We start from the raw sequence: 25,025 nt of genomic DNA, 5'->3' as shown, positions 1-25,025 counted from the left end.
AAAACCTTTACATTGTCTGCACTCCACAGTTGGACATTGGGCTGTTTTTAGATGTTTGGGTTAGTTTGATGGTCCCAGAACAACTTCTTGGATTAAGTAGCACTTTGACATTCCACTGAAGGCACTGCTGTTAGCCTAGGAATATATGCTCAGAGTCTCCAAAAAATACATTTCACTCACAGTCTTGGTTATTGGACTCTTCAGCATTTGGAGCAAGAATGAATGCAGAGCCATTTAGAGAGATGCTGAGTAGAGCTATAATCTGCCTCAGGAGAAAAACAATTCTTAAAATGTCTGTAAGGATGGTACTATTAAGGTATGCCATTTGTTGTACTGTTTCACTGATTTCTGTACCTAGTATTTGCAACTGGCAATCTTCTTCCCTGCAGAGTCTGCCTAGAGGTGGATAAAGTCTTCATCTGCTTCTAGTATTTTCTAGACTGTCTACAACCCCACTGATACCTGTGCACACTCATGACTACTAGACTGTATCACAAAGGGTTAAAACACCAAGCCCACATCAACTAGCTTAGAGGATATTCCTGTGCTTTGGCTGAGTTTGGGAGCAAAGAATTCCACAAATCCTGGGGCAGGAGCAGCAGGCAAATCATCACAGGCTATAGTTGTAATCATGGATGTGGAAACCACCTTTCCTATAGTCGTGTGGACATCAGCAGAGAGACAAATTGCAGCATACAAGTCTCAGATCATGAGACCCCAGTGCTATGAGTTCAGTTGGCAGATTGTTACTCCTTTCACTGATCCTGTCCATTTCTACCTTCTCATTTCTTGCTTTTATCATTCCTTTTCTTTCCAAACACATGTCCCTGTGGCTGTTTTCTCTGTTTTCCTTCTGCTTTCTGTAGCAGTCTTTTCCTGTAGTCTTTGGCAGGTCCGTTGTGATACGTATATGACAGTGCTCTTCTTTTCCTCCAGCAGCTCTTCCTTCCCACCTGTGTCTTGGCTGTTATTAATTAGTCACATGCAAATTGCTCAACTTCATTACTGTTGCAGAAACAGACAGCTTGGTCATATTCAAAAGGACTCGTTTGGTGTATCAGAAATCACACAGCATTAGATATTCTCTCTGAAGGCTTCTAACCAAGCAATGCCCACACAGGTACACCTCGTGTTGCTTAAATGATGAACATTTACTTGTATAACATGAACTTTGTGTAAGCTTTAAACATTATGTGCAATATTTATCATTGGTGCTTAACATAAAAGTGATGGGAAACATTAAACAAATAGTGTTGAAATTGTCTCACCATTCCATATCTGAAAGCAATGCAAAAAGCTGGTAACTCATAATAGATGGACTAAGGCTTTTAATCCTCCATAGAGTTCTTGCTGTGATTGTTTTTCTAGTACTGGCCTAGTTGTATGAGCTTTGGAGAAATCCTGGGTCTAAAGTGTTCTTCATATCGGTCTGAAGCTATCTCCTGCTGGGGATTTAAGATTTTAAATAGAAAAAAACCTGTTTAAAATGTCAGGACTGGGCAAGAGAGCTACTACAGGCTGCAGCTGGGCTGACACACGTAGAGGAAAATCCTGTGGGTTAAAAATAGAAACTTGTTCCACCCCTGGATTAACTTGATACCTAATCCACTTATGTTCTGCCACATGGCACACTACCTGCAGACACAAACTGTGTGAGGATGAGGACAGAGGTATGAATTTCCTTTAGGCGACACGTGCTTCCCATCCTTTTCTATAGTTCTGAATTGAAACAAATCTGGAAGAAGTGTGTAAATGCTTTCCAAGCACAGAGTAGGAGTCAGTTACCTGCACACTAGTGGAGATACAAATCCATCAAACTAAACGTGGTCCATGGTTCAGAGCAGTGACCAGTGTGGGTCAGTTAATTCACTCCCTGGAATTATCCCTGCTGACTTCAGTACACAGCATATTATGCTGAATAACTTCTGAAGTCTCCATCTGTTCAGTGCTGTGGATGTACACACTTGGTCTGTCCCTACAAACACTTACATGTCTGTCATGCGTGAGAGACACTCATTCTGCTGGGAGTCTTCAGGCACGTGCTGCTCACTGTGTATGTACCTTCAGTATTGAAGCTTAATTAAAAATTGGAAAATTTGCCATAAATTTTAAGGTGTTTGATTAGAGCAACAGGGGACAGACCCTTCAGAGGCATTATCTGTTGAGTAAGATGAAGTCAAACGCAACATTCAGCACTCCTGTGCAAACAGCAACCCAGCCCTGCCCTTCTAAGCAAACTGCAGTTGAAATCCAATCACTGGTACTGTACTTAAGATGAAGTCGCCTTCTAGCAATTTTGCAGTTACATCTTCATTAGGGTTAAAGAGATAAAGATTTCCTGGAAGCCACTGCTGTGGCTTGTTTGTTGCTTTTTAATCACCACTACACACAGACTGGAACTTTGGCATTGGCCACAGGCAGCTGGGACAGAGAGAAAGGAATATGTAAAACGAAATAGCATCTGCCTTTCCTCATTCCAGCCCAGCCAGACCATAGATGGATCCGCAGTGAAAGATGGAATTGCCTGGAGCTGCTACAGAAAGCATTTGTTTGTACCACCCATGGAAGCAAGGGGGTCAGCCAAACACTGGGGGTTGTATGCCTGCCTGCTGTTGGCCTGGGCAGCTTCTAGGTGAGAGCTGTAAGACGGGAAGAGACGCAGAGCTATGGGCTGTCCATGGGTTCTTCTTGGCCAGGGCTTTGCCAGGGGAGACTGCTTTAAACCTGCAGTGATTTGTGCCAGACAGGGTGACTTTAAAGTTTTGCAGCATTTGTGAGAGGTCACACTCCAGCCTAAGCTGGAGCTGGCATTTCATAAAACACAATGGGTAACAAGCTCCCTGCAAACATGAAATTCAAATCTGTCCTCTCCTCTTCCTTGTAGGCTTTTGCAAGGCTGTTGCATCATGGCTCTCAGCCTCCTCAGGGTTTAGTGTTTCTTTAAAAAAGAGACAGTGTCTCTCATTATTTGCTTAATGGAAAATGTACATAGAAAAGCTAAAACTGATTACAAACAACAGCTGAAAGTGACAACACTGACACTGCAAACAAATGCAAGATACAAGAGGTATGGTAAGCTGAATATTAGCTTTACAATTAGACAGTTGCTAACATGATTTTAATTACGTTGTTAATGAAGCCTTAGAATTCTTGCAAATATGAAGGCAAGTTCTAATTTTCCTTTTCAAAAATCATCCAGAACTGGGTAAATGAAGTTGTCTTTGAACAAGCAGTATGCCAAAATCTGTCCTCCACAAATCATTGAAATTACTCCAGATCCTGAAAGAAAATATACAACTGTTTTACATTAATTTTTATAGTGGAATACAAATGTTATGATAAAACTTCCAACAGACGCTCTTTTTATCTTCAATTTTTTAAAAAATGGCCTGTCTACTTAAACATTTTGCCCAAGGCTTTAACCACCTGCAAAGATATCAGCCCCAGCAGCTGCTGATGCACAACCAGTTGTAGGACAGGGAATTTACGTGCCCGTCCCCATCATTTAGGGATTTACTGCAGCTGTCCATCCTTGTTATCCATCATGTAAGAAAGAAGAACAGAAGCCAGTGCTTTTTCCTTTAGATATTTTTCAAGATGATATATTCTAGTATAGAGCTGTGCTTTTAATTTTACAGAAAATTAAACATTCAGAAATGTAGGTTTGTCATTCACACTAAGGAAATGTGATGACTGGGATTTATCTTCTCTGTATTAAGTACCTGTGCATAGTGCTTATAACAGTTGATTCTGAAGCTGCCTGTTTCTTTCCATTGATTATAAAGGGAGTGAAGGAACAACTGTCTTTATGACACCTGAATTAAGTGAGACAGATTCATATAGTCGGGACTTGATCGTGATTCACTTCGAGAACGTGAGCGTATCTGCTGTTTTGTTAGCAAAGTTAAGATAAGCTGAGTACGTTCTGGTCTTGAAACAGAAGATGTTTTAAGGCAAGGCAAATGTTAACCCCGTGGTACTTGCCTGTGTCATTAAAAGAAGAATAAATGAAAAGCATATATTTCTTCTCTAAATGTCAACAGTTCTCCAAGAACTAAGATAACAGACATTTAAGAGAAACAATTCAGACTGTAAATACTAATTTTCTACACAGAGGCTAACAATTGGAACTTTAAAGAATGTAATTATACCTAATGCCAGCCACCAGTGCAGCATCAGGGGGAATTCAGACATAACTGCAAGGAGAAGAAAAGGAGAAATGTAAATTTTTAACCAGCACCGATGGGGACATGCAAAGGTTCCACTATGTTATCCAAGGTCTGCTGGGGGATGGCTCATAAATTACACACTTTACACTTACTGAAACTGCAAACTCATACATAGGTCCCACTCATTCAGATACTTGGCCAAACCATTAAGCTTTGCCTGGTGAGCGATCCCACTGGAAGGCATGTCTTAAACTTAGTAAGTATGTGCTAAAGGACACTGTTGGACTCTCTGAGGAAGAAATGCCTTTTTTATTACTTGCCTGCACACAGTTTAGCACAGCAGAGACACCGAGCCCCTGGTAGAGCGCCTACATATGGCTGCAGGCCAAACACATTAAGCTGCATGACATTTTCAGTCTAACAGGTGATGCAGCACATGAAGGACAGGCTGGGACTGCACCCTGCAAGGTGGCACCTTTGCACAGCACGCTCTCTCCTCTCTCAGGCACTTCCCCTTGCCTCATGCAAGCTGAACCACATCCCCACGGTGTGATCGACTGCAGGGCCAGTGTATGACCAGAGAAAGAAACAATAACAAATCTGGGGTTCTTTGGACAGCAATATGCACCACCTGAAATGATGATAGAAGATACTTTCCCATATAAAGTATATACAAAGCAGGTTTTGTTGCAGTTGTCAATTCGTTGATTTAAATGCAAAAGTTATTAATAAGGAATAACAGTAGTTTAGATTCCAGGAAATCAAATTCAGTAAATGAGAAATTATGCTTAATTTTTTTTTAATGAAGACTCTGTTGGTGTCAGGCTTAACTTGTTATAGGAATTAGGGAATGTCCATCTGTATAAAGTGCTAAAAGATGAATGGACATACTATTGAAATATGAAAGATGAATTATTATGTAGGAGGGTGGGACTCCTAATTTGTCAGTGATATTTCTCCTATTTCTAAATTCTAGAATAAAAATACTACGATCATTGTTTTAGGGGAAAAGAATCACCAAATGGGATCTGGCAAGGATACAGTTAAAATACATTTTCCTAAATGGCAGGAGAAGTTGGAGCAGGTTACTAGAGAGTGGCAAAAAGTGATGATGAGTCTCATTTACAGCAGCCAATTCATTTCATTTTCTTTTCTTTGAGGTGAAGAGTTTCAGAAAAAAAAAAAAAGAGAAGAAAAAAATAAAGATGCTTCTGTGGTGAAATGCTTTATTTTCCTCAATGAGATTTAGTTCAAATCATCCAACTTAAAAACTTCGAATTGGCTTTGCTGAAGGAAGCCTCATTTTTGCTCTGAACTAGAGCTGAAGTGTTAATGAGTAGATCTTAAAGTGTCAGGACATGGACAGCTAGTAATTTCTTATTTTAGAGAAAAACACACCTCCTAAATGCAGAACTCTAGGCTGGATCTGTTTGATGTGAACTGTTAGGTTACACACCAAAGCTCTGCATTTTTTATTAAAAAAATAGCGTCTTAAAATTCTACAACCAAACCAGAATTGCATTTTAAATGGCAGGGTTTCAGTATATGCATGAGTCGTATGGGTGGGATTTAGAGCTATGTATTTATTTAGCTTTGATGAAAAATTATAAATTCATCCAGTAACACAGTAGATGAATCATAGTTCCTTGGTCCTTCAATTCGTGATTCTGTGCATTTATTTATCAGTAAGCCTACTTACCCACTGAAGTTATGATGATATGAATAATAGTAACTGTTACAGCATAATCCCAAACCCATTCTTCCACAACCAGGGCAAACAGCAGACCACAAGTGAAGAAAGTTATTTCCAATGATATCACAAGAACTGGAAATGGAAATGGGAAACTGATACCAAACACAGTTCTGAAAGGCTTTAGTCTTATATTCAAAAGAATAGCAATGGGAATCCGAAATGTCTGAGGCAGCTTTGCAAATTATGTTTTACAAGACTGAACATTATACTCATGTTTTCATTATAAAGTTAATTTCTAATTTTGCCAGAGACACCTGTGTGGGTAGTCCTGATCTGTCTATAGACCTGGAAATATATCAGGATTAACAGAACTATGGCCAGTTCCCACAGCCTGCAGGAGAAATGGGGTGGAAATGTTACTTAGGGATCACCTAATCTTTGCACGTGGCTCCAAACAGATTTGGCTGATATTGCTGTTGATTTAATTTTTCCCATTCAAAATAGGAGTGTGTGGTTAAAGAGTTATGCTGGGTGAGAAACTTCCTACCTTCCTCCCTGTGAACCTCACTGCATCAAGTACACACGTGTGTGTTTCTGTGTGTGTATGTGTGTGTGTGTATCTCTGATATGTGTTTATACACACACACACACACATCAGGACAATTTAAAGACAAGACATGCAAGGGGAGGCAGAGCAGAGAGCCTACAAGGTGAGCAGAGGCCATCCAGCCAAGCAGATCTGACGGCAGGTACACGGAGGATCCTGGCTCCCCTCAGTGTTGACAGCAAGGCTGCCACAGCTGCCATGTTGTCGCCAGGCCTGACACTCAGCCGCTGGCCCTGGCTGCTCTTAAACCACGAAGGGGGAGTCCCACCAAAGTGATAGTAACTAGGCTATGCTGCCAAAAGAAACTATTAAAGTTATCTGACGATGAAAATTCCTTCTCTCGGGGATGAAATGGTGTGTTTCTGTCCCCTGGCACTTGCTCTGGTTGTGCCAGGCCGTGCCCGTGCCACCAGCGGCACTGACCGCCCTGCCTGAGGCGGGAGGCAGCCCCGCAGAGGCGCTGGTGTGGGCAATGCCTGCCTCCTGCTGCCGCAGGGAAACTGATGGGGAGGCACAGGGCAGCTGCCCGGGGAAGGGTGAGGACCCTCCTCTGATGAGCTGTGTTCCCTGCCACAGCAATGGAGCGGTGCTTAGCTGTCAGCGTCTTTGCTCCCTACTACGTGTGATGGGCTCAGAAAGAATCAATTTTAGAGCAGAGGCTGACTTCGTGCTCGGTGGCTGCCTGGGACAGTTGGGTTGAATGGAAAACGTGTGATGTGTCTTCTACCTGTAGTCCTGAATTCCCATTCAACAGGCCATAACTGTGCATTTGTAATCCACAGTTTTTCCCTCTGAATGCGTTTTGTTCTTCTTTTTAACTACACGGGCATATAAAAGTTCCATTTTAAATGGAATTATTTAATGTTGTTACTGCTGCAGTAGCATAATGCCTGAAACTACTGTAGCTGAGAGTAGCAAGACCATTGCTGGCTTTTTCACTGTATTTAAGTTGTATATTTGGAAGCATTTTTTTGCCTTTCAATTTTGTTGTTTTCTTACTGAGTCAGTTAGATCCTACTGTAATAAGGGTCTTTCACCCAGCAGTTTAAACAAATGTAAAAAATAAGAAAACTAGAAAAAAATACATGTTCTCAGGTAAATGGGAAATAACACTTCAAGAGTTATACACGTGTGTGTTTCTGTGTGTGTATGTGTGTGTGTGTATCTCTAATATGTGTTTATATATATACACACACACATCAGGACAATTTAAAGACAGGACATGCAAGGGGAGGCAGAGCAGAGAGTAAATGGGAAATAACACTTCAAGAGTTGTGATGTTTGCCAATCCATTTCAGGATTTTTAGTTTATTGCATTTCATTATTTCCCTTTAAATTATCCCAGTATTTTGATAATTTGTAAAGAATGCTTAGTGCAGATAGATGGTCTGTAAACTTCTTTGCAAAACTGGGCCAGTAACGATATTTCCATTTGTATTTTGAGGTTGCCTTTTAAAGACACAATTCTGGTGGTAACAGGCTCTAGTGGCACTCTTGAGCAATTCTCATTTGCAGCATCACTCAGAGACCTTTGTCCTGTCCGTGTGGCCATAGATTTCAAACAGAGCCTGTTATGTTTTGCTGTTCCATGTTATTTCGTTGGGTGGACAGAAAGGGGGGTGGACTAGGAATCAGTTGCATGACAGAGTTGCTGTCTTTGGCATATAAACACGCAGCATCAAACTAGCTGATACCATTTTGGGGGAAAAAATCATATTGAGATAGAGTAATTACATTAGGGCCCTGAGAAGTGGTTCTAATGGAATATGATTTCATTTCCTTTTCCATTGCTACAACTGAAATGCCCTTTTTTCATCTGGAATCAGTGCTGACACTGTACAAATATCCATACATTTTTATTACTCTTTTTAACATGAGGAACTAACCCATTTACTTCTGAGGTTTACTTGCCTGACTGACAGATGATGTCGTTTGCCTTTGTAAAATGGATTACAAATACAGTAAAATTTCATGTATGCATGACATGAGTGACAGCTTAGGAAAAAGAATATATTTTGAGAGCTTCAGAGAAAAATGCAGAAATTTGTATTAGTATTTATAAAGATATGCTTAGGGACTGAGCTACAATCAAACCCTTAAATTTTAATGCCCACTGTGTTCTGGCATTACCAAAGCAAGGTTTTTATTAGTTAAATGTGACCTTTTATTCAGATCTGGATCCAATATGATTCATAAGAAATTTGCTGCAGTATGAAAATTAAATTTAACAACTTTGTGGAGGAACTTTACAGAGAATAGGTAATAGTTCTGCAGTGAAAATGAAGCATCCTGCCAAAAGCAGCATGTTTTCTTCAGATGAGGCAAGATCAGAAGAACAGCTCAAGGAAAAGCCTAACAAACACTTGAATGATAAAAAGAAACACAGAAGTGAGAAGTGCAGGGAAGATGAATAAGCATTTAAATGCAGTGTAGTTAAAATAGAGGAATCTCTAGTACTACTAAAGCAGCAGTAAAATAATGCCCATAAGGAAGACAAGTTTACATCCAGATTAAAGCAATTTTCTTGGCTGGGAAAAAAAGAGAAAAACAAATTTCAGTTACCTAAATAATATGGGTTAATCCACGAGGGATTTGTCTTAAAATCAAAAGGTGCCAAACCATCCAACATCCTAATCCTGTGGAGACAGAAAACACAAATTTAACCTAAGCTTTTGGATGAAACGTTAGTGATTATAGTTGTGATGGTTACTGTAGTGACAGGACAAGGGGTAATGTCCATAAGCTAAAACAGGTCAGATTTACATCAGATATTAGACAGAAATTCTTCCCTGTGAGGGTGGTGAGGCCCTGGCACAGGCTGCCCAGAGCAGCTGTGGCTGCCCCCTCCCTGGCAGTGTCCAAGGCCGAGCTGGATGGGGCTTTGGGCAACCTGTTCTAGTGGAGAGTGTCCCTGCCATGGCAGGAGGGGTAGAGCTAGATGGTCTCTGAGGTTCCTTCCAACCCAAACCAGTCTGTGATTCTGGGATTCTATTACATGACACATCTTGGTGCTTTTGAATATAGATTCAATGCAATACCCTGTGTTTTCACAGACTAAGTCCCATTATTGCCCTTGCACACAATGCCCATGATCTCCACTTCAGGACATGTCTGTCTCTATTCATGCTGATCAACTTCCTAAGGGAACATAATTTGTCTTTTTTGTCAGCTAAAAAAAAAACCTTTCTTCTCTTTTTTCAATTTCACCTTGGCTTTTACATCCATTTATTTACAGGATGCAAGTGCAAGGAGGTAGATTAAACCCAACATTTTTACGTTCATTTGAAGTCTCCGTTTGCCAGTTTGTGCACTTGAACGGAGGTTTGGGAACAATAATTCAACTAAACTTAAAAAACATGTTTGTGGGGTAACTGGGAGGGGATGCCTCCAGTCTGGATGCCTCTCCAGTCATAGCCCTACCCACTGAATGTAGATGTAGTATGATGTCATATTAGACTAAAGACAAAGAAATCTTACTTGAACACTGCGAAGCACACAGACAGGACCACATAATACACGGTGTAGAACACTACCATGCATACCAACAGGTTCACCAGAACAACCTGGAAAAGGGAACAAGACAGGAAAACCTAATGCCATGTTTACATTAGGCACACAGTTGTCAGTACATAACTCCAGACTTCTGTTCATCACAATGTGAGAAAAACAATGATTTAGAAAACAAAGTATTTAGACAGAATTTTCGCTGTTGCCAATTACATAAAATTACTAAAGGGTCTTTGGTAGATTTCAGATCCTAATATCTGGTTCTAATGCATGCTTCTTTATTTTATCCTATTTTATACCAACTATTTATTGGATTTACAAGTGTTCAGAGAATTAGAAGCACGTTTCTTGACAGTTATTACACAGGAGACTTTGAAAATTTAAGCTGATCCAGATGCTTAACTAGTTTTTAACCTAGTTTTAGCTTAGTTTTTATCTTAAAAGGAAAGCCATCCTTGTAATTATGTTGAAACTATATACAAACCGAATGTAGAAAATGGTGAAGCAATAACTATTAAGTTTCCCAGCTTCTAGAAAACATGTCATCCTAGGGCTTACTTCCAAAAGTAAGGATGTAGACAGCTTAAATGAGTAATGAGGGATATCTGTTAAATATTTTTCAAAGTTCAATTGTTTGTGGCTTAATTCTAAATGAATTCCAAGTCCAAATTGAAAAAATACCCCTATGAGTTTCATAAAGCAACCACTATCTTATGATCAAATACTAGGTCTTTAAACAAAGAGGAGCAGTATATGCAGATTTATATAAACAACATGTTTCATAAGAGACTTTGCTATTGTTAAGTATTTAATTTACTTTCACTTCAGTGTCTTAATTTCTAAACTGAAGTTTCAGAAGCAAGGAAGCCAGAGAAAAACCTGTTATCTTTCTCCTGATAAAGGTAATAAAATGCCTTGAGATGATTTCAAGCAAACATATCTCTGATCTTCTAAGTTGGCCTCTTGAATTATGCAGAGCCTGGGATTTGTATTCCTTCCTACAGGTATAATGCAAAATCACGTTCTGAAAGTTAATAAGTTTGGTAATAATAGTCTTGCTAATGCAGAACACTTTAATTTCTGGTTTTTTCTGTGATGATATAATGACATCCCAGATGTTTATTTGGGCTTTTATTTTTTTAAAGGGAATCAGCAGGCATCAGAACTAGATATCTCTATGCATCAAACTGGAGCAGCTAATTGGGCATGATTGTGTCCTTGCTTAAGAACATAAAACTGAGGATGTTTACTACAGTTGGTAGAGTGGTTAGTGAAATGAGTTTTTCTTTCCTATGGACTCAAAATGCTGTTGTATTTTCCACTCTAACTAGTGTTTTATCGTATGTCGTATCATATGTTGCATTTCTCCTTTCCTCTTTCTTAACTTCTTTTCCTCTTTCAGTGGCCATTTTTTAACTCCCAACTGTTTATTGCCTCATATTCTTCTTTGCCCATCCACTCCAGCCTACATCTTCTATTCTTTACATTCCTCTGAAAAGGAAAGCAGTCATGAGAAAGGTAGTGATAGTCGAGAGAATTGCTACCAGTCCCATATTGTGCATCTTAATGGGGTGCTGAATGCTGCTGGCAATGGAAGGATCTGGGGCTACATTTTATTTTTTTCCATTAAAGCATTCCAGTTGCTGGTTTAGAGGTAGATGTTGTATAAATTCTTAGTCCAGGCACAACACATGTAATGATTTCAGAATGTTCTTGCCCTTCCTTCAGTTTGGCTATTGAATATTTGAAATGAGCACTGTGTGTTTACCTGGTAAGACCACCATAGATTCCCAAACTATGCAGTAATGATCTAAGGGGAACATAATTACTATGGTGATCCCATTATTAATTAAATATACTTCAGCCTGCACATTTCTGTGTGCCCTGCAAGATCCCATACTGAATTTCCCCTGAGATCAATGGAATTAAGCTGGCAGCAAAATGAGTTTGGAAGTTTTGATGTTTTACAGGATTTCTTGGCTATGTTGACCAAAAAGAAATTTAAAAGGAAAAATGAAGACTAGGATGGTGAAATGTTCCAAATACAGGTACTGATTGAAAAGTAAATCCATGAACAGTGGCCCTGCCTAAACGAAGCAGTAAACTAAATGCAAGTTTTCAGTGCATCAGAATGGCAAGCAGGGATTATGTACTGAGCATAGTGAAGCACTGTACCCATCCAAAAGAAGCCAGTGTTTACCCTTTCAAAAGCTGACACCAAATTTTCAATTAGTATGAACTTTAGAAAAAATTAACAACTAATAGAAAGACAGAACTCAGTCCTGGAGAAAGGTAAAAAGAATCACGTGTGTAGCTTGGTTACAGGGACTGAAGTGGGCAAAAGAGTAACTGCTCATTCATAACTACAAGGAGGAGAGATTATGTTGAGAACAATTAAGACTAAAGGAATCAACCCAAAACCCAAACGTGTAAGAGACTGCAAATTTCCAAACATCCTCTCCATTTTGCCAGGTTTGAAGGAGACATGCCCTTTTTATTGATTGGCTTTATTCAAGAATTTTGTTCACAACTGGTTATTGAGTGCCCTTTTCCCTGCTGTGGATTTTGAGGGTAAAGTTGAATAACATTCTTGACAAGCAATTCAAAATTAATAAAGAAAAAAAATAGAAGGTATAGAATATTTTTTAGGTCTCTATTTTTAAATTAAACTCAGTTGGCAAGTAAGATTGCACTGAAAAATACAAAGCATAAGGCAGCTCTAAAGGACAGCTTCCATTTGCATCTAGTTTGCTACATGCTGATAAAAGGGGCCCTTACTCAAGGAGGCAATGACTCCAAGAAAAGCTGTAGATGAGCATTAGCTCATATTAGCTCAGTTTGATGAGCTTCTCTTGCAATATTGTGATGCAAAACAAGTCAAGAAATCAAGAAGGTGCAGAGAGGAGCCACAAAAGGGAGCTGATGGGTAGAAATGTTTTGATTTGTTGTCTGGAGGTTTTTTGGGGGGAGGGGGGTGGGGTTTCCTTTTTAGGTTGGGTTGGTTTGGGGTTTTTTGTTGGTGGTGGTTCTGTTGGGTTGGGTTTTTTTTATTAGGACTAGAGTCCTAAAGAGGTCAATCTGTTTAGCTCTGAGGGCTGATTTGATAATGATGGATAAGTACCTTCGCAGGCAGAAAATACCAGGTACTTAAAGGCTCTTTAATCTATCAGAAAAGCTACAAGAAGTAAACAGCTGCAAGTTATAGCTAGACAAATTTGAAATGTGTGTGAGGGACATTTTTGACTGTAAGGACAATTAGGCAGTGGAACAAACTGCCTTTAGAAATAATAGATCCTTCAAAGCAAATCCAGATGCCTCTCTGGGTGGAGCTTCATCTCTAACATGATCATTTCTGGCCTCAGTTCTTTGACTGCCTGTGTGGTAGATAAAGTATGTATGGAACCACCCAACACTGACAGAAGTGGGGATATTGTCAAATTAGCAAACTCCTTATTTTTGTATTGCTAAATATTGTAAACTGCTGAACATTGAATACTGCATCTATATCCCACAAGGAGACACATCAAGGAGCTTTAGCTCCTAATACAACAGGAGAGAAATCCATCATGCCTGTACAAACAGGGAAAAGTCCAGGAGAGTCTTTTCTTTATTCCCAACGTCAAAAGGAGCCCAAGCAAAACACTGAGAATGATTAATCTCTCTTCAAGCAGTTTGGTCCAGGAGCTAAATACAACTTTACCATTTCCACTCTCTTTAGACTTATTCCAAATAAAGATTGACCAAATAACCCATTTGATCCCTTCTTTTCCACAGTGTACACCATGACCACTATGATGTTAATTGTCACGTGCAGGTTTGGTGGCCATGCTACCTCCTACCCCCTCACAGCGCCTCTAAGTGCTGGAAGTTTCACCTCGGGCATAGTTTTGGTGGCAATCATTTTTATGCCACAGCTCTGAGAAGACGTGCACTTCCTGTAATGCTACTTTATCCACTGCCCCTCCTCTAGCAACCACCTCCTTGAAGACTCATCTGCCCTAGATGGGGATTTGTACTGTAAAAACTGCAGTGAAAATCAACAGAGCTGCAGGACGGCTGCGAGCCGCTGACCTGCTCACCTCTAATTACAGTAGGTGAATTTCTGACATCTCTTGAAGTCAGCAACAAACCTTCATGGGCATCAAAGGCCCAGGATTTTTCTCTTTCTACCAAAATACCCTTGATCCCTGTTTTAGGGATGCAGTGATGTACTGCTAGGCATAGCATGCTTTGCTCAGTTGAGTAAGCTAAGGAGATGCACGTATCATGAAAATGAGAACAAATGTGAATTTTTTCCAGCTGTATCACATTCTACTTTTTATTTGACCTTTCTACTGAAATTTAAACATATATTTTTTAAATCTCAGAGTACTATTTATTTTCCAGCTACTTTTTCCCTCTGGAAGTCCTGAGATGTTTCAAAGCAAAAGCACAAGTCATAAACGACAGGGTCATTTATTATACCTTAAAACAACTTAAGGAAAGAATCTTATGAAACCACTGGTATCACCAAATGTAGGATTTTATTAGACACTTGAAAGAATTCTATCTCATAAATGGAATTACATTACATATTTTAAAATCCTTCTTATAGGATGTACTTTGCAGTACTTACTACCAGCACTACAGTATAAAGTGTCCTTTTATTTATCAGGAAGAGAACACTGAAGAACACTCTGTAAGAAGGAAACAAGAGCTCTTCCAAGCCCCTCAGTATCTGTCTGCTTCCCTCCATGCTACCCAGTGACACACAATGCTAAACAAACTCAATGCTTTTTACCTTGGTTTCAGCAGTTTTGACCTTGAGAGCCATGGACACATGCTGAGTGAGAGGAAGTGCTGTTCCTACATCCCGTGTGCCAAAATCATCAGGAAGAAGCAGCTGGTTTTCACCTAAAAAAAAAAAAAAGACTCTTCTAGGTGAGTGTAGGACAGTGAGGCTGGTTGATTGGATTACACTGAGTTGAGACAGCAGCCATCTGCAAGCCAACTGTAAACTGCTGAGGAGGAAAGAGAAAATCCTCCTGGCTTATTTACTGTGTGTACTTTCATAGCTACCACTGGCTAAAGTGTATCTAGGGTATAACTTAGCTATACAGAGGCAACATTGTGAATACTATTTTCTACCTCCCATTTGCTTTTTTTGGCATTCATTTGATCACAGCTCCTTGAGGTTAATATACCTTCCTACTTTTAATTAGTTTGACAATTCCTAGCATTAATTCTATTGACTATAGATGTTCAGTGGTACATTCTTCTCAATGTTCTCTGTTAACGTTTTTCTTCTATTACTTTATTGCATCAAGTATAATTCACATTAGATTAGGTATAATTAGGTTAAGAACTGCCAGACATGTGTTATGACTCTTCTCTTCCTGAACCCTATTTTCTTCTCCTCAATAGAACAAAATCCAATGTGCTTTAGAGAAGACCCAACTTCCACTGTACAATTCTTTAATGGGTTCAGATTTTGTTTTTTACAGACACGTTATGATTCAGTGTGCTGTGATATCTGGAGAGAGGTGATCATGCAGGGGAACACTTCTGAAACTGAATGAAGGAGGAATGTCTGGGAGGTTTTTTTGCTATCACTAACATAATATGTGCAAGTTTCATTAGCTCTTTTTAATGCTTTTTTTTAATCACACAAAATAAATGTTATCTGCTTTAAAATGTAGTGTGCACTCAGCAAGCAAGAGCTTTCACTCATGGATTTGATAACCCCAAATTGTGAATACTGTCTGGGAAATGACCAGTGGTGTTATGTGAAATTCTTTGCTATGCAAAATACTGGTAACAAGAATCAGTCCATCAGTTAAGTCCTATTTTGAGGCCTGAAGTGCTGTGAATAGACTGAAACAAAATTTAAAAACTAAATTAATTTGCTTAAAGGTTGCAATGGTCACAAGTAGCAAATTCATGAAGAAATATTTGCTTTAGTAATTAAAATAATTTGAAAAGGAACAAAAGGTTGCATTCAGAGAACATCCCATCTACTCCAAAGGATCAGCAGAAAACAGCCTTGACATAAAATTAATTTGCAAACCTTTTGCAGTAACTCTCAGTAGCAGGAGAATTTAAAGAGTAATGGATTGCATTAATCTAGCACCATTATTGAACATAACAAGAGTTTACAGTCACTGACCTTCTTCACAAAGAACCAGTTTAACCAGACAGAGATGGAAGATAGAGCCAAAGCCACTGAGTTTGACTGAAACATAATGGAAGACACAGGAATGGGTTTGATGGGGAGACTCAGAGGTTCCTCCCATTCCTGTTGCACAGCTGGAAATTTTCAATGGTCTAAGATAATGTTTCTGTTGCACCCTTGCTTCACGATCGGAAGCACCAGCATTGTGGTAACCCAGTGGACAGGAGCAAATCAGAACTGGGAATGGCAGAAAATGTGTGTGGCCTAAATTACTGACTACATCACACAGCTGTGGCTGTTAACAGGAGACGTGTTGCTGTTGGGATGCTTCTGTAGGGCGGGATCTCTTTAAGAAACGGGTAAGGGCACTTAGTGCTACCCAGGCATCACGGGTTCCTGACTGCTACCTGGGCCACAGCAGAAGGCCCATTTGTAATAATGAACTGCCAGAAAAATTCTGTAAACCCTTCCTGCTCAGTTTGCAACCTCAGCTTATTATTTACAGGGGTTTTTTAGAATGTCCCACTTTTAGCCTCCAATTTATGATGCTGTCGAATAGTGCTGCAAAGATAATTAACAGCAATGTGAAGAACTATATCCTAGAGCAATATTACCTGACTATCTCTCAGGGAAGTTTACAGGTCATTTGTGTTGCTCTTACGCCAGTTTGCTCTGCAGCATGCTGTGCCTTAAGCAGACTTACACCCCGAATCACATTCCCCAGGTAATTCCAAAACCCTAAGAAAGTCTTAAAGTCAGGGGAATTACTAGACCCCAAGGTACGTTGATAAACTGTCCTGGAATCTTTTGAGAAAACACAAAGATCAACCAAATGGGTGCTGGCCAGGCTGTGTGGTGAGGGATTCTTAACTGAAGGATGGTGACATCAAAACATGTGTACTCTGTCTCCATCTGCTGATAGGGAGGAACTGTACTTACATCGTGTATGAGGATAGAAGAGCTTGGGAAAACACTGACCACTATGTTTGTTCGTTTACTGCAGTGACTGGAAGACTCTGTCAATGCAGTGAAGGGAACTTGATGAAAATGCTTTTTTTCATAGAAAAAAACCAGTAACATTTCTTGACTTACAATGTGTAAGCAAATATAACTTTAAGCAAAGGTAACTTTAGCAAACACAGCTTAATTGCATCCTATGAAAGACAGCCCATATGATACCAGCATGTTGATGGTATATGCATTAGACAGCCTTAATATGACAGCTTGGCTCCCATATGGAAGGAGCTAGAATTGTGTGAGCTCTGGGCTCTACCTTGGTGAGGATGAACGCAATTACATTCTTCCCTCCTTTGCAGATGGATACATTTTGAGCAATGGGAAAGTGGAGACTTAAGTAGGGGCAGGAATGTGCTTTGACTGTACCAGTCTATTATTTGTTCCCAAATTTATTGGATTGATTTTAACAACGCCCTTATTCCTGATTATATCATATAAACCAGCTCTCAGTATAACTGACCAAGAGGTGAATTCCAGGGACTTAGCAGCTGCTGAAAAACTTGTCTTCTTGAATTTCAGTGTAAAAGCTCATGAACTCCAAAGTGTTCATAGTTCTGGAGGAATTCAACTAAAAATGTGGGAGAATTCTTTCTGATTTGCAAACTGAAAATAAACCAGAATCTTTTAGAGATAATTAACTCCAATGAGCTACTTGTATCTAAGGCACTGGCTTAATTAATAGCAAAAATAATAAACAACATCTTTTGTTTTGTTAACTGACATTGTTGGCTTTGTGAACAAGTTCAATATAAAGCTTGAAAGTATTGGCAAAGGAACCAATTTAGTAGGCTTTATTTATTCAAACTAGAAATTAATTTTATTGTTTGTGAATAGCGTGGGATTGATAGAACTGAAAATGAAGTCTTCTGTTTATCCAGAGAAAAGCTCTAACACAACTGCAGCAATGTAAACTTCCCACCCTGGCCCCACTGTATGTCTAAGAACCAAGTTTAATTTTCTGTATTTAAAAAAAAAAATCAATATTTGGCCTTTCTGCTGAGAAGCTTCATGTGCTGATTACCACAAGCCTACGTTTGTAAGATATTCTGGCATCTCCACTAGTGTTAGTGGAGATTTTTGATGAGCACAGTGGAGCAATGAAGCAATCTCTTTAGGACTAGACCCACAGGAGTGGGCTGCTAGTCTAAGAGGGAAATGTATCGTGCTGGATCAAACACTCTGAGAGAGTCAAGGCTGCTGCAGCTCCATGGCCCCAGGCCCAAACAGTAGGAAGGCTGAGGGTATGTTCCCAGTAAGCACACACACACAGAGCATACACATACATCACATGTATGTACATATATATATATATACACACAGATTACAGACAGGCACACAGAGCACTCACAGAAATACAGACAGCAGCAATGGTATTATGCTCCCGTCTCTGGCTGCGCAGGTTGGAGGCCCACTAGTGAGAATATATATCTATACACTGGAATGAGGTGGGTCCCTCCAGTAGCTAGGCTCAGACAGTCTGCCCCATAGCTGGTTCTTGGATCCCAGTCTCCTCAGTTGCTGGGACATAAGAGCCCCTGAGGCTGCAGCCCCATTCCCGTTGCTGGTCCAGATTCTCCCTCCCACCAAAACACACCTCTCCATACTTGTTCCTCTCCAGATCACCTAAATCCCTCCTTTTCCAGCCTTCGGTTTCTCTCCTAAACATCCCATAATAAATCCTGGGCAATGCAAAAGCACCCTTCCCCTGCATCCCATAATGTGTCCCACAAACCCTAGGCAGTAACCCCCTTAGGCTGAAAGACGATCCAGAGAGCTGCTCCCCATATCTCATCTCAGTGGGTTTCACACCTGGGCAATGGGGTGAGGCTCTCTTGGTAAAAACCTGGAAGGAGACCTGTCAAGGTGCTTGCTCCTCAGGAAACTGTACTTTGGGTTCCCACCTGCCACTGTGCACCCACTGCTCTTCTGCAGCTGTAGAGATGGACCAATGGCTCTCCTGGCTGAGCCTGGGAGTAGCCCATCACAGCACCATTCGGGCTGCCACTACAACGTTAACTCTGCTCTTTCCTGGGTGTGCAGGTGGGGTGTTAGTCACATAACCTGACAGCTACCAAGCCTGGTTTTCCACCTATTGAAAAAGCCAGAATCTAGCTGGCAGGATATTATGAGTGATTTTGGGACGGCAGAACGTTTTATGTTCATTCTGGTTTATAATCGATTCGACTATAAACATTATGTGTTATGTGAAAGCTTAATCAGTAACAAAGCACCCTATGCATGCTGGCACCATCAAAGCTCCAGGAAGGCTGCTGGGACACGTGGCAGGCATGACATGCCAGTTTATAAGCTACCAGAAGGGGTGGCTGCCCACAAGCTGCCCCTCAGTGCCACCCCGGCCCGCGCCAGCCCCCCCAGTCGCGCTCACCGGTGTGGGCAAGAACCTTTCCTGCTGTCGTTTAATTTAATGTGCAACCTCATTTCTGTGCCCGAGAATGTTCCCAGGCACTATTTTAATTTACTGGGGTAGATGTAGCTGCGGAGTCTTTAGGAAATGACCCAACGGTCTGGTTTTTGTTCATCGCAGGCAGGTGTCCCCAGTGCAGTAATATGTGGCACTAATTAGCCATCCCTTCCTGGCACTCTGAGGAGAGATACCAGGATTGATTGGGCATGGCAACTGAACTCCTTTTTCATTTGCAGAACGTACCTCCTGATTGAAGGCCTGATCTGAGCGCTGGCAAGGTAGTAGAAAGAAATTTGCACCGCCAATGGCGATCATAAATGTGTTCATACACAGCTGAAGGACTGCTGGGGGAGGACTGTTGGGACACTTACACAATGGCAATCATAAATGTGTTCATACACAGCTGGAGGACTGCTGGGGGAGGACTGTTGGGACACTTACACACTGACACGCTCCCTTTCGCTCTCTGAAGAGGGGACTTTAAATAAATCTGCCTCAGTGCTTTTACACTGCCTTCTTAGGGTAATGTAGTGAATTATTCTGTATGCATTCTGTCCTGCTCATGGAGTGTGCTCTTGCTGGTTAGAAGTGTTTTAAGAAAGCAGCTGCTTTAAAAGCAGCAAGCTTGGGAGACAGAGAAGTTTGTGTAGAAGGGTAAGGACGAGGGACACGTTTTCTCATTAGAGTGAAGAGCGCCATGAATTCATGACGTCTGTTATTGGCAATCTTCAGTTTGAACTCATCATTTTAATAGGAGAAAATACAGAAATTCTAACCCTGATCTGATGCAGAATAAACCACAGCCAGGGTGAATTTCCATCTACAGAATTTTCTCATTTGTCTTTACTTTCCTGCAGTCACAGACACACAGCATTTGCCTAGAAAATGAAAAGGTGTGCTGTTGAAACTATCGTGCTACTCACATTCTTCAGTTCAGCAGGCTGGAGAATGAGAGAAAAGGTGGTCCTGGGATGTTGTATATTTTCAGACCTGTCATTTCTAGAAAAAAAAAAATTCCTCCATTGCCAAGAAAAAATGTATTTCCCCCAACTTTTCACTCCAAAAGCAATTTGAATCTTCAAATGAGGCACTTTAATGCAACAGACAGCTTCTGCTCTCCGTTACACCTGTTGAAATTCATTATCTCCTGTTCTGCCCTAATTACATATAGACAAACTCATTCACTTGACCTTGTTGGCCCTGCCATTAGAACTTTAATTAACTCCAGTGACCATGATTCATGGCCCAGAACAGAATGCAAGTCACTTTATCGCAACAAGGTTGGCAATTGGGGCTAGAGGATATTTTCAGTGAATTGAACAATTGTCTGTGATCACTCACTAGGAGGCTGAACACAGATGCACTCAGTAACTTAATGAAACATCTATGGATATATTTTTACTACTACAGTGTAAATGGAAGTATCATTAAGCTCAGAAAGCTGATGAATTCTCTCATCTGAAGAATTTTCCTCAGTTTTACTGTGTCTCTGATGTTAGATCCAGATGAGATTTGTCAGAAAACAAACAAACTAAAAAAGGGTATTTATGACATCTCCAAAATGTATTTCAACAGCTCTTTAGTACAGCTCCAGTTTAATAGAATTCATTATGAAATGGTTTTCTGCAGGATAGTAGCTAATGACATCCTAATACAAATTTCAGCAGCCTAGAGCTTCTCTAAATCCAATTTTTCACATCACATTGCTGAAGTTTTCAGTGTTTGGGGGATTCCCCTGTCAATTCAGGATTCTCTAAAGTGGGAGGACCTGTATTCATCTCTGACCTTTTGTCACCCTTTGGTTCCTGTCATCTACTGAGGTTAGCTACTGCTATTTTGGCATATCTTCTTGACTGACTGACATCTGTTGGCTCTCAGGTATTTCAGCTCCGTCATTATGGACCTGGATCCCAGCAGAACTTATCATAACATGCAGGACTCATACCTTCCTACTGTTTTAAAATCAGGTCTAGGGACAATCTATTCTGACAATGGGTTTCATGTTTTTTAAGCTCCTTATGAAATGTGTGGAACTCCTTGTGCAGAAGTCTTTGCCACTTTGAGTTTGAAGCCATGAGAGATATATCTGTATAAAGAAGACAATAGCCTTTCCCTGTGTCAGATACATTTGCTGTGTCACGACACACACAGTAATAACAGTGGAGGAAGGAACTGTATAGTAACAAAGATAATGTAGGTGCTACAAATAGATAAATTACGGCCAAGAATTGCCAAATTAGCTTTAAAAGTTAGAAAAATAAACCCACCTATGTGCATAAGTGCTACCAAGCTATCCAACACCAAAAAATACACCTTTCTTGCACTTCCTGAGCAGCTGCTGGTAGCTGCTCTGGGTTAGGAGGCATGGCACATGTTCGCTAGCTGCGACTAGTGATTCTATTAGTAACTCATAACCTTAATCCAAACAAGCTGAGTTGTTCATGCCTTTGCTTTTCCCATTTAAGCAGCTGCCATAACAGCCACTGAATCTTAGAACCACAGAATCACGGCCCAGGGTGCCCAAAGCCCCATCCAGCCCGGCCCTGCACACTGCCAGGGAGGGGGCAGCCACAGCTGCTCTGGGCAGCCTGTGCCAGGGCCTTATCACCTTCATGGTCAAGAATGTTGTCCTATCTCATGTAAATCTGCCCTCCTTCAGGCTGTTGTCCCTCATCTTATCACTCCATGCCCTTGTAAACAGTTCCCCTCCAGATTTTCTGTAGCCCCTTTCAGGTACTGGAAGGCCACTATAAGGTCCCCCCCAGAGCCTTCCACAGGCTGAAGAAGCCCAACTCTCTCAGCCTGTCTTCACAGGAGAGGTGCTCCAGTCCTGAGACTACTGAAGTAGGATGACAGCTTGGCTATGAAAACATTTTAAGCAATACCATTCCTGTAAATCCTGGAGAGGCTGGAAGGAGGGGGGAGATGGGTGAGTTGAAAGCTGTTGCACCGTCAGTATTTTATTCCATCTTCTTCCATGTAAAATGCTAGGGGTGATTTATACATCCCACTACACCGTACAGAAGGTATCAGTGCAACTGGAAGTGGTTTCATGTCAGACACTCAGCTTGAGCTGGGAAATGTTCCCGTCTGTATGTCCATGGCTGGGTGTACATGCAGTTACCCTTTGAGGCATCGGAACTGTTCTTACCTGATGTGTGTTTTCATACACCTCGGCTGATTTAATACACCCTGGCATTTAAAGTAACATCTACTGGTTTAAATTACCGTCTGTGCTCAAAATAGTTGCCACTAGATGGCAAACTGATTGTACGCAGACTTCCACACAAAGGGAACGTCTCTGCTGTGTGCTAGGTGACCAGGTGAACACATTGCATCACATCTATCCTGCCTTGATTCCGTTGAAACCACTGGAATTATTATACCAGGGAAACAGACGGCTCTTTAGCCTTAGGTACTGAAAGCGCCTACAGTAAGTAAATATCCTATTTGTTTCTGTTTGCTTGTCTAAACCAAGTCTGTTGTACCGAACCTTTTAACTTCACATCGCACAGCAAAAATGCAAGAGTTGAGGCCCACCGTTCAGCTGTAGGTCCCTGGTATGTTCCACGGTACTTCAGAGGTAGTGAGTGGCACACACTGATGGAGACAAGAGAGACCTGCAAATCAGAATCCTCTTCCCTAAGTGCCCGGCTGTGCAGGACCCGTGTAAATGCATCTCACATTCCACAGCCCCCAGCCCTCCCCTGCCGCAAATCTGCCGTTTGGAGAGTTTTGCATCTATCGGTTCACACAGAGCCTCAGCCAGGGCTGGGACCTCTTATGATGTTGTCCTTCCCTTTCCCCTTCCAACACTGCAGTAATGGATGGCTTTTCGAAGCAGATGCTGCACATTTCCATTCTCAAGTGCTATTTGCGGTCACTTACAAACACACATTAACCTCCTCAAGCTCTTTTTTTTAACCAGTTTCACCCCAGTGCCACTTCACTGTTGCTATTATAATACATGAAAATATTTTATAATCCCACATGAAAAACAACTGGCAAAGGCCTTGTTTCTGGCCATACACTTTTCTATTGTGCATTGGTCAGAAAGCAGCAGTCAGAATCAGAGCTCTTTTTTAAAAGCAGGAGTCAGACAAAACCAGTATCGCTTGTTGTGTTTTACCTTCTTCAATGAGCTGCTCTGTGTGCATGTGCATATACATAAAAAATGTATACATAAATAGTGTGTCTTTGCTGTGCCATTAACTGATGTTGGTATCCATCTTTTATTAGTTTCTACCTGAAATCTCAGTTTTCACCCACATTATTTTGTGAGTTAGCTTGTTATAGATTTAACAGTTCTTAAAGGCAAAGGAGAAGTAATTGTACTGTCATTTCCTTACAGAAACAGGCTGACAATTCTGACGTGGGATTTGTTTTCCACTCTAGCTTAGCTTACTGGTGCTATCCTATCGAAAACAAAACTGGGGTTCTGATTTTATTTCTATTGCTGTTGCAGACTGAAAACATTTCAAACACGCAGAAGGTCTGGGACCCATGTCAGAACCTCAAGCAGGATTCATTCCAAAAAAGATTTGCTTTAATCCAGTTCGTGAGAAAACGTGTAGTAAGTCCCCTGGCCGGGCTGGGTATGTCTGCAGCTCCCTCCGGTTTTACTAAGCCTGTGTCTGGTGAAGTGATGCTTACCTCCACCCTGCACAGGCTGTGGGGACATTGTGGGCAGTGCCCCCAGCGTGCCTGTTAAACTGCAGTGTGCAGCAAAGCAATCATTGCAATGGCTTCTCATGCATAGGGCCATTAGTTAGTCACCAGCAAGAATCAGTGTGGCATTTTTCTGCCTCATGAACAATTAGCAACAACTAAGCAAGTAATTCTGAGGTGTATGATATTCCTCTCAAGTACCAGAGATCAAGCTCGCCTGGTTACAGGTGTTGACACAGAATGAATTCATGCCTTGAGGCTGAGCAGAGGACCTTTGCATCTAGAGTCCTGCTTAATGTGTCCTCCTCACGTATCCACATTTTCACTCATTACCAGATTTGGAGGTGGAAAGGAATAACCTCCACATTAGATTTGCCAAGTACTTGAGAGGACTTTGCCTTCCTCCTTACTGGCCCTTCAGCTCTTGCCACGACCTTGGGCATGAGTGTCACCTTATGTGTCCTGCTTTCTGGCTGCAGGTAAAGAACCTCTTACTCTTCTGGGCATTGAAACCTTACTCGTCTAACTTAGTAGCTTAATGTTGAATGTAATACAGTAAGATGTGGCTGCAACCTAATAGCTTGTGTTATGTAGGAGGTAAGACTACAGGGCCTAACGACTCCATCTGGCTGTAGGCTGTGAAGAAAAAAATCATACCTGCTGAAACCTGCAAATTCACCTCATTGCAATGTCAAAAACAGTGTTTTCAGACTTTTAGGGCAAAATTCTGGACCACTGACTTCAATACACAGTTACAACTTTTTCCATGCAAAGTGAACTACTTGTGA

The 25,025-nt window shown here is 41.0% G+C and overlaps 1 protein-coding gene across 1 annotated transcript; it reads right to left on the bottom strand.

Annotated features, from left to right (window-relative positions):
* Positions 1-3,184: 3,184 nt before the first annotated feature.
* Positions 3,185-14,789, bottom strand: TMEM244 (transmembrane protein 244; the record flags this gene model as incomplete). The annotated part of the gene is made up of 6 exons (XM_084261395.1): positions 3,185-3,279; positions 4,152-4,196; positions 5,869-5,994; positions 9,032-9,105; positions 9,947-10,032; positions 14,757-14,789. 6 exons carry the CDS (start codon positions 14,787-14,789, stop codon positions 3,185-3,187), a joined length of 459 nt encoding a protein of 152 aa, XP_084117521.1.
* Positions 14,790-25,025: the final 10,236 nt, after the last annotated feature.

This window comes from Gallinula chloropus (assembly GCF_964237585.1).
Source record: "Gallinula chloropus genome assembly, chromosome: 3".
Lineage (NCBI taxonomy): Eukaryota > Metazoa > Chordata > Aves > Gruiformes > Rallidae > Gallinula > Gallinula chloropus.
This window is presented reverse-complemented; position numbering and strand designations above follow the sequence as displayed.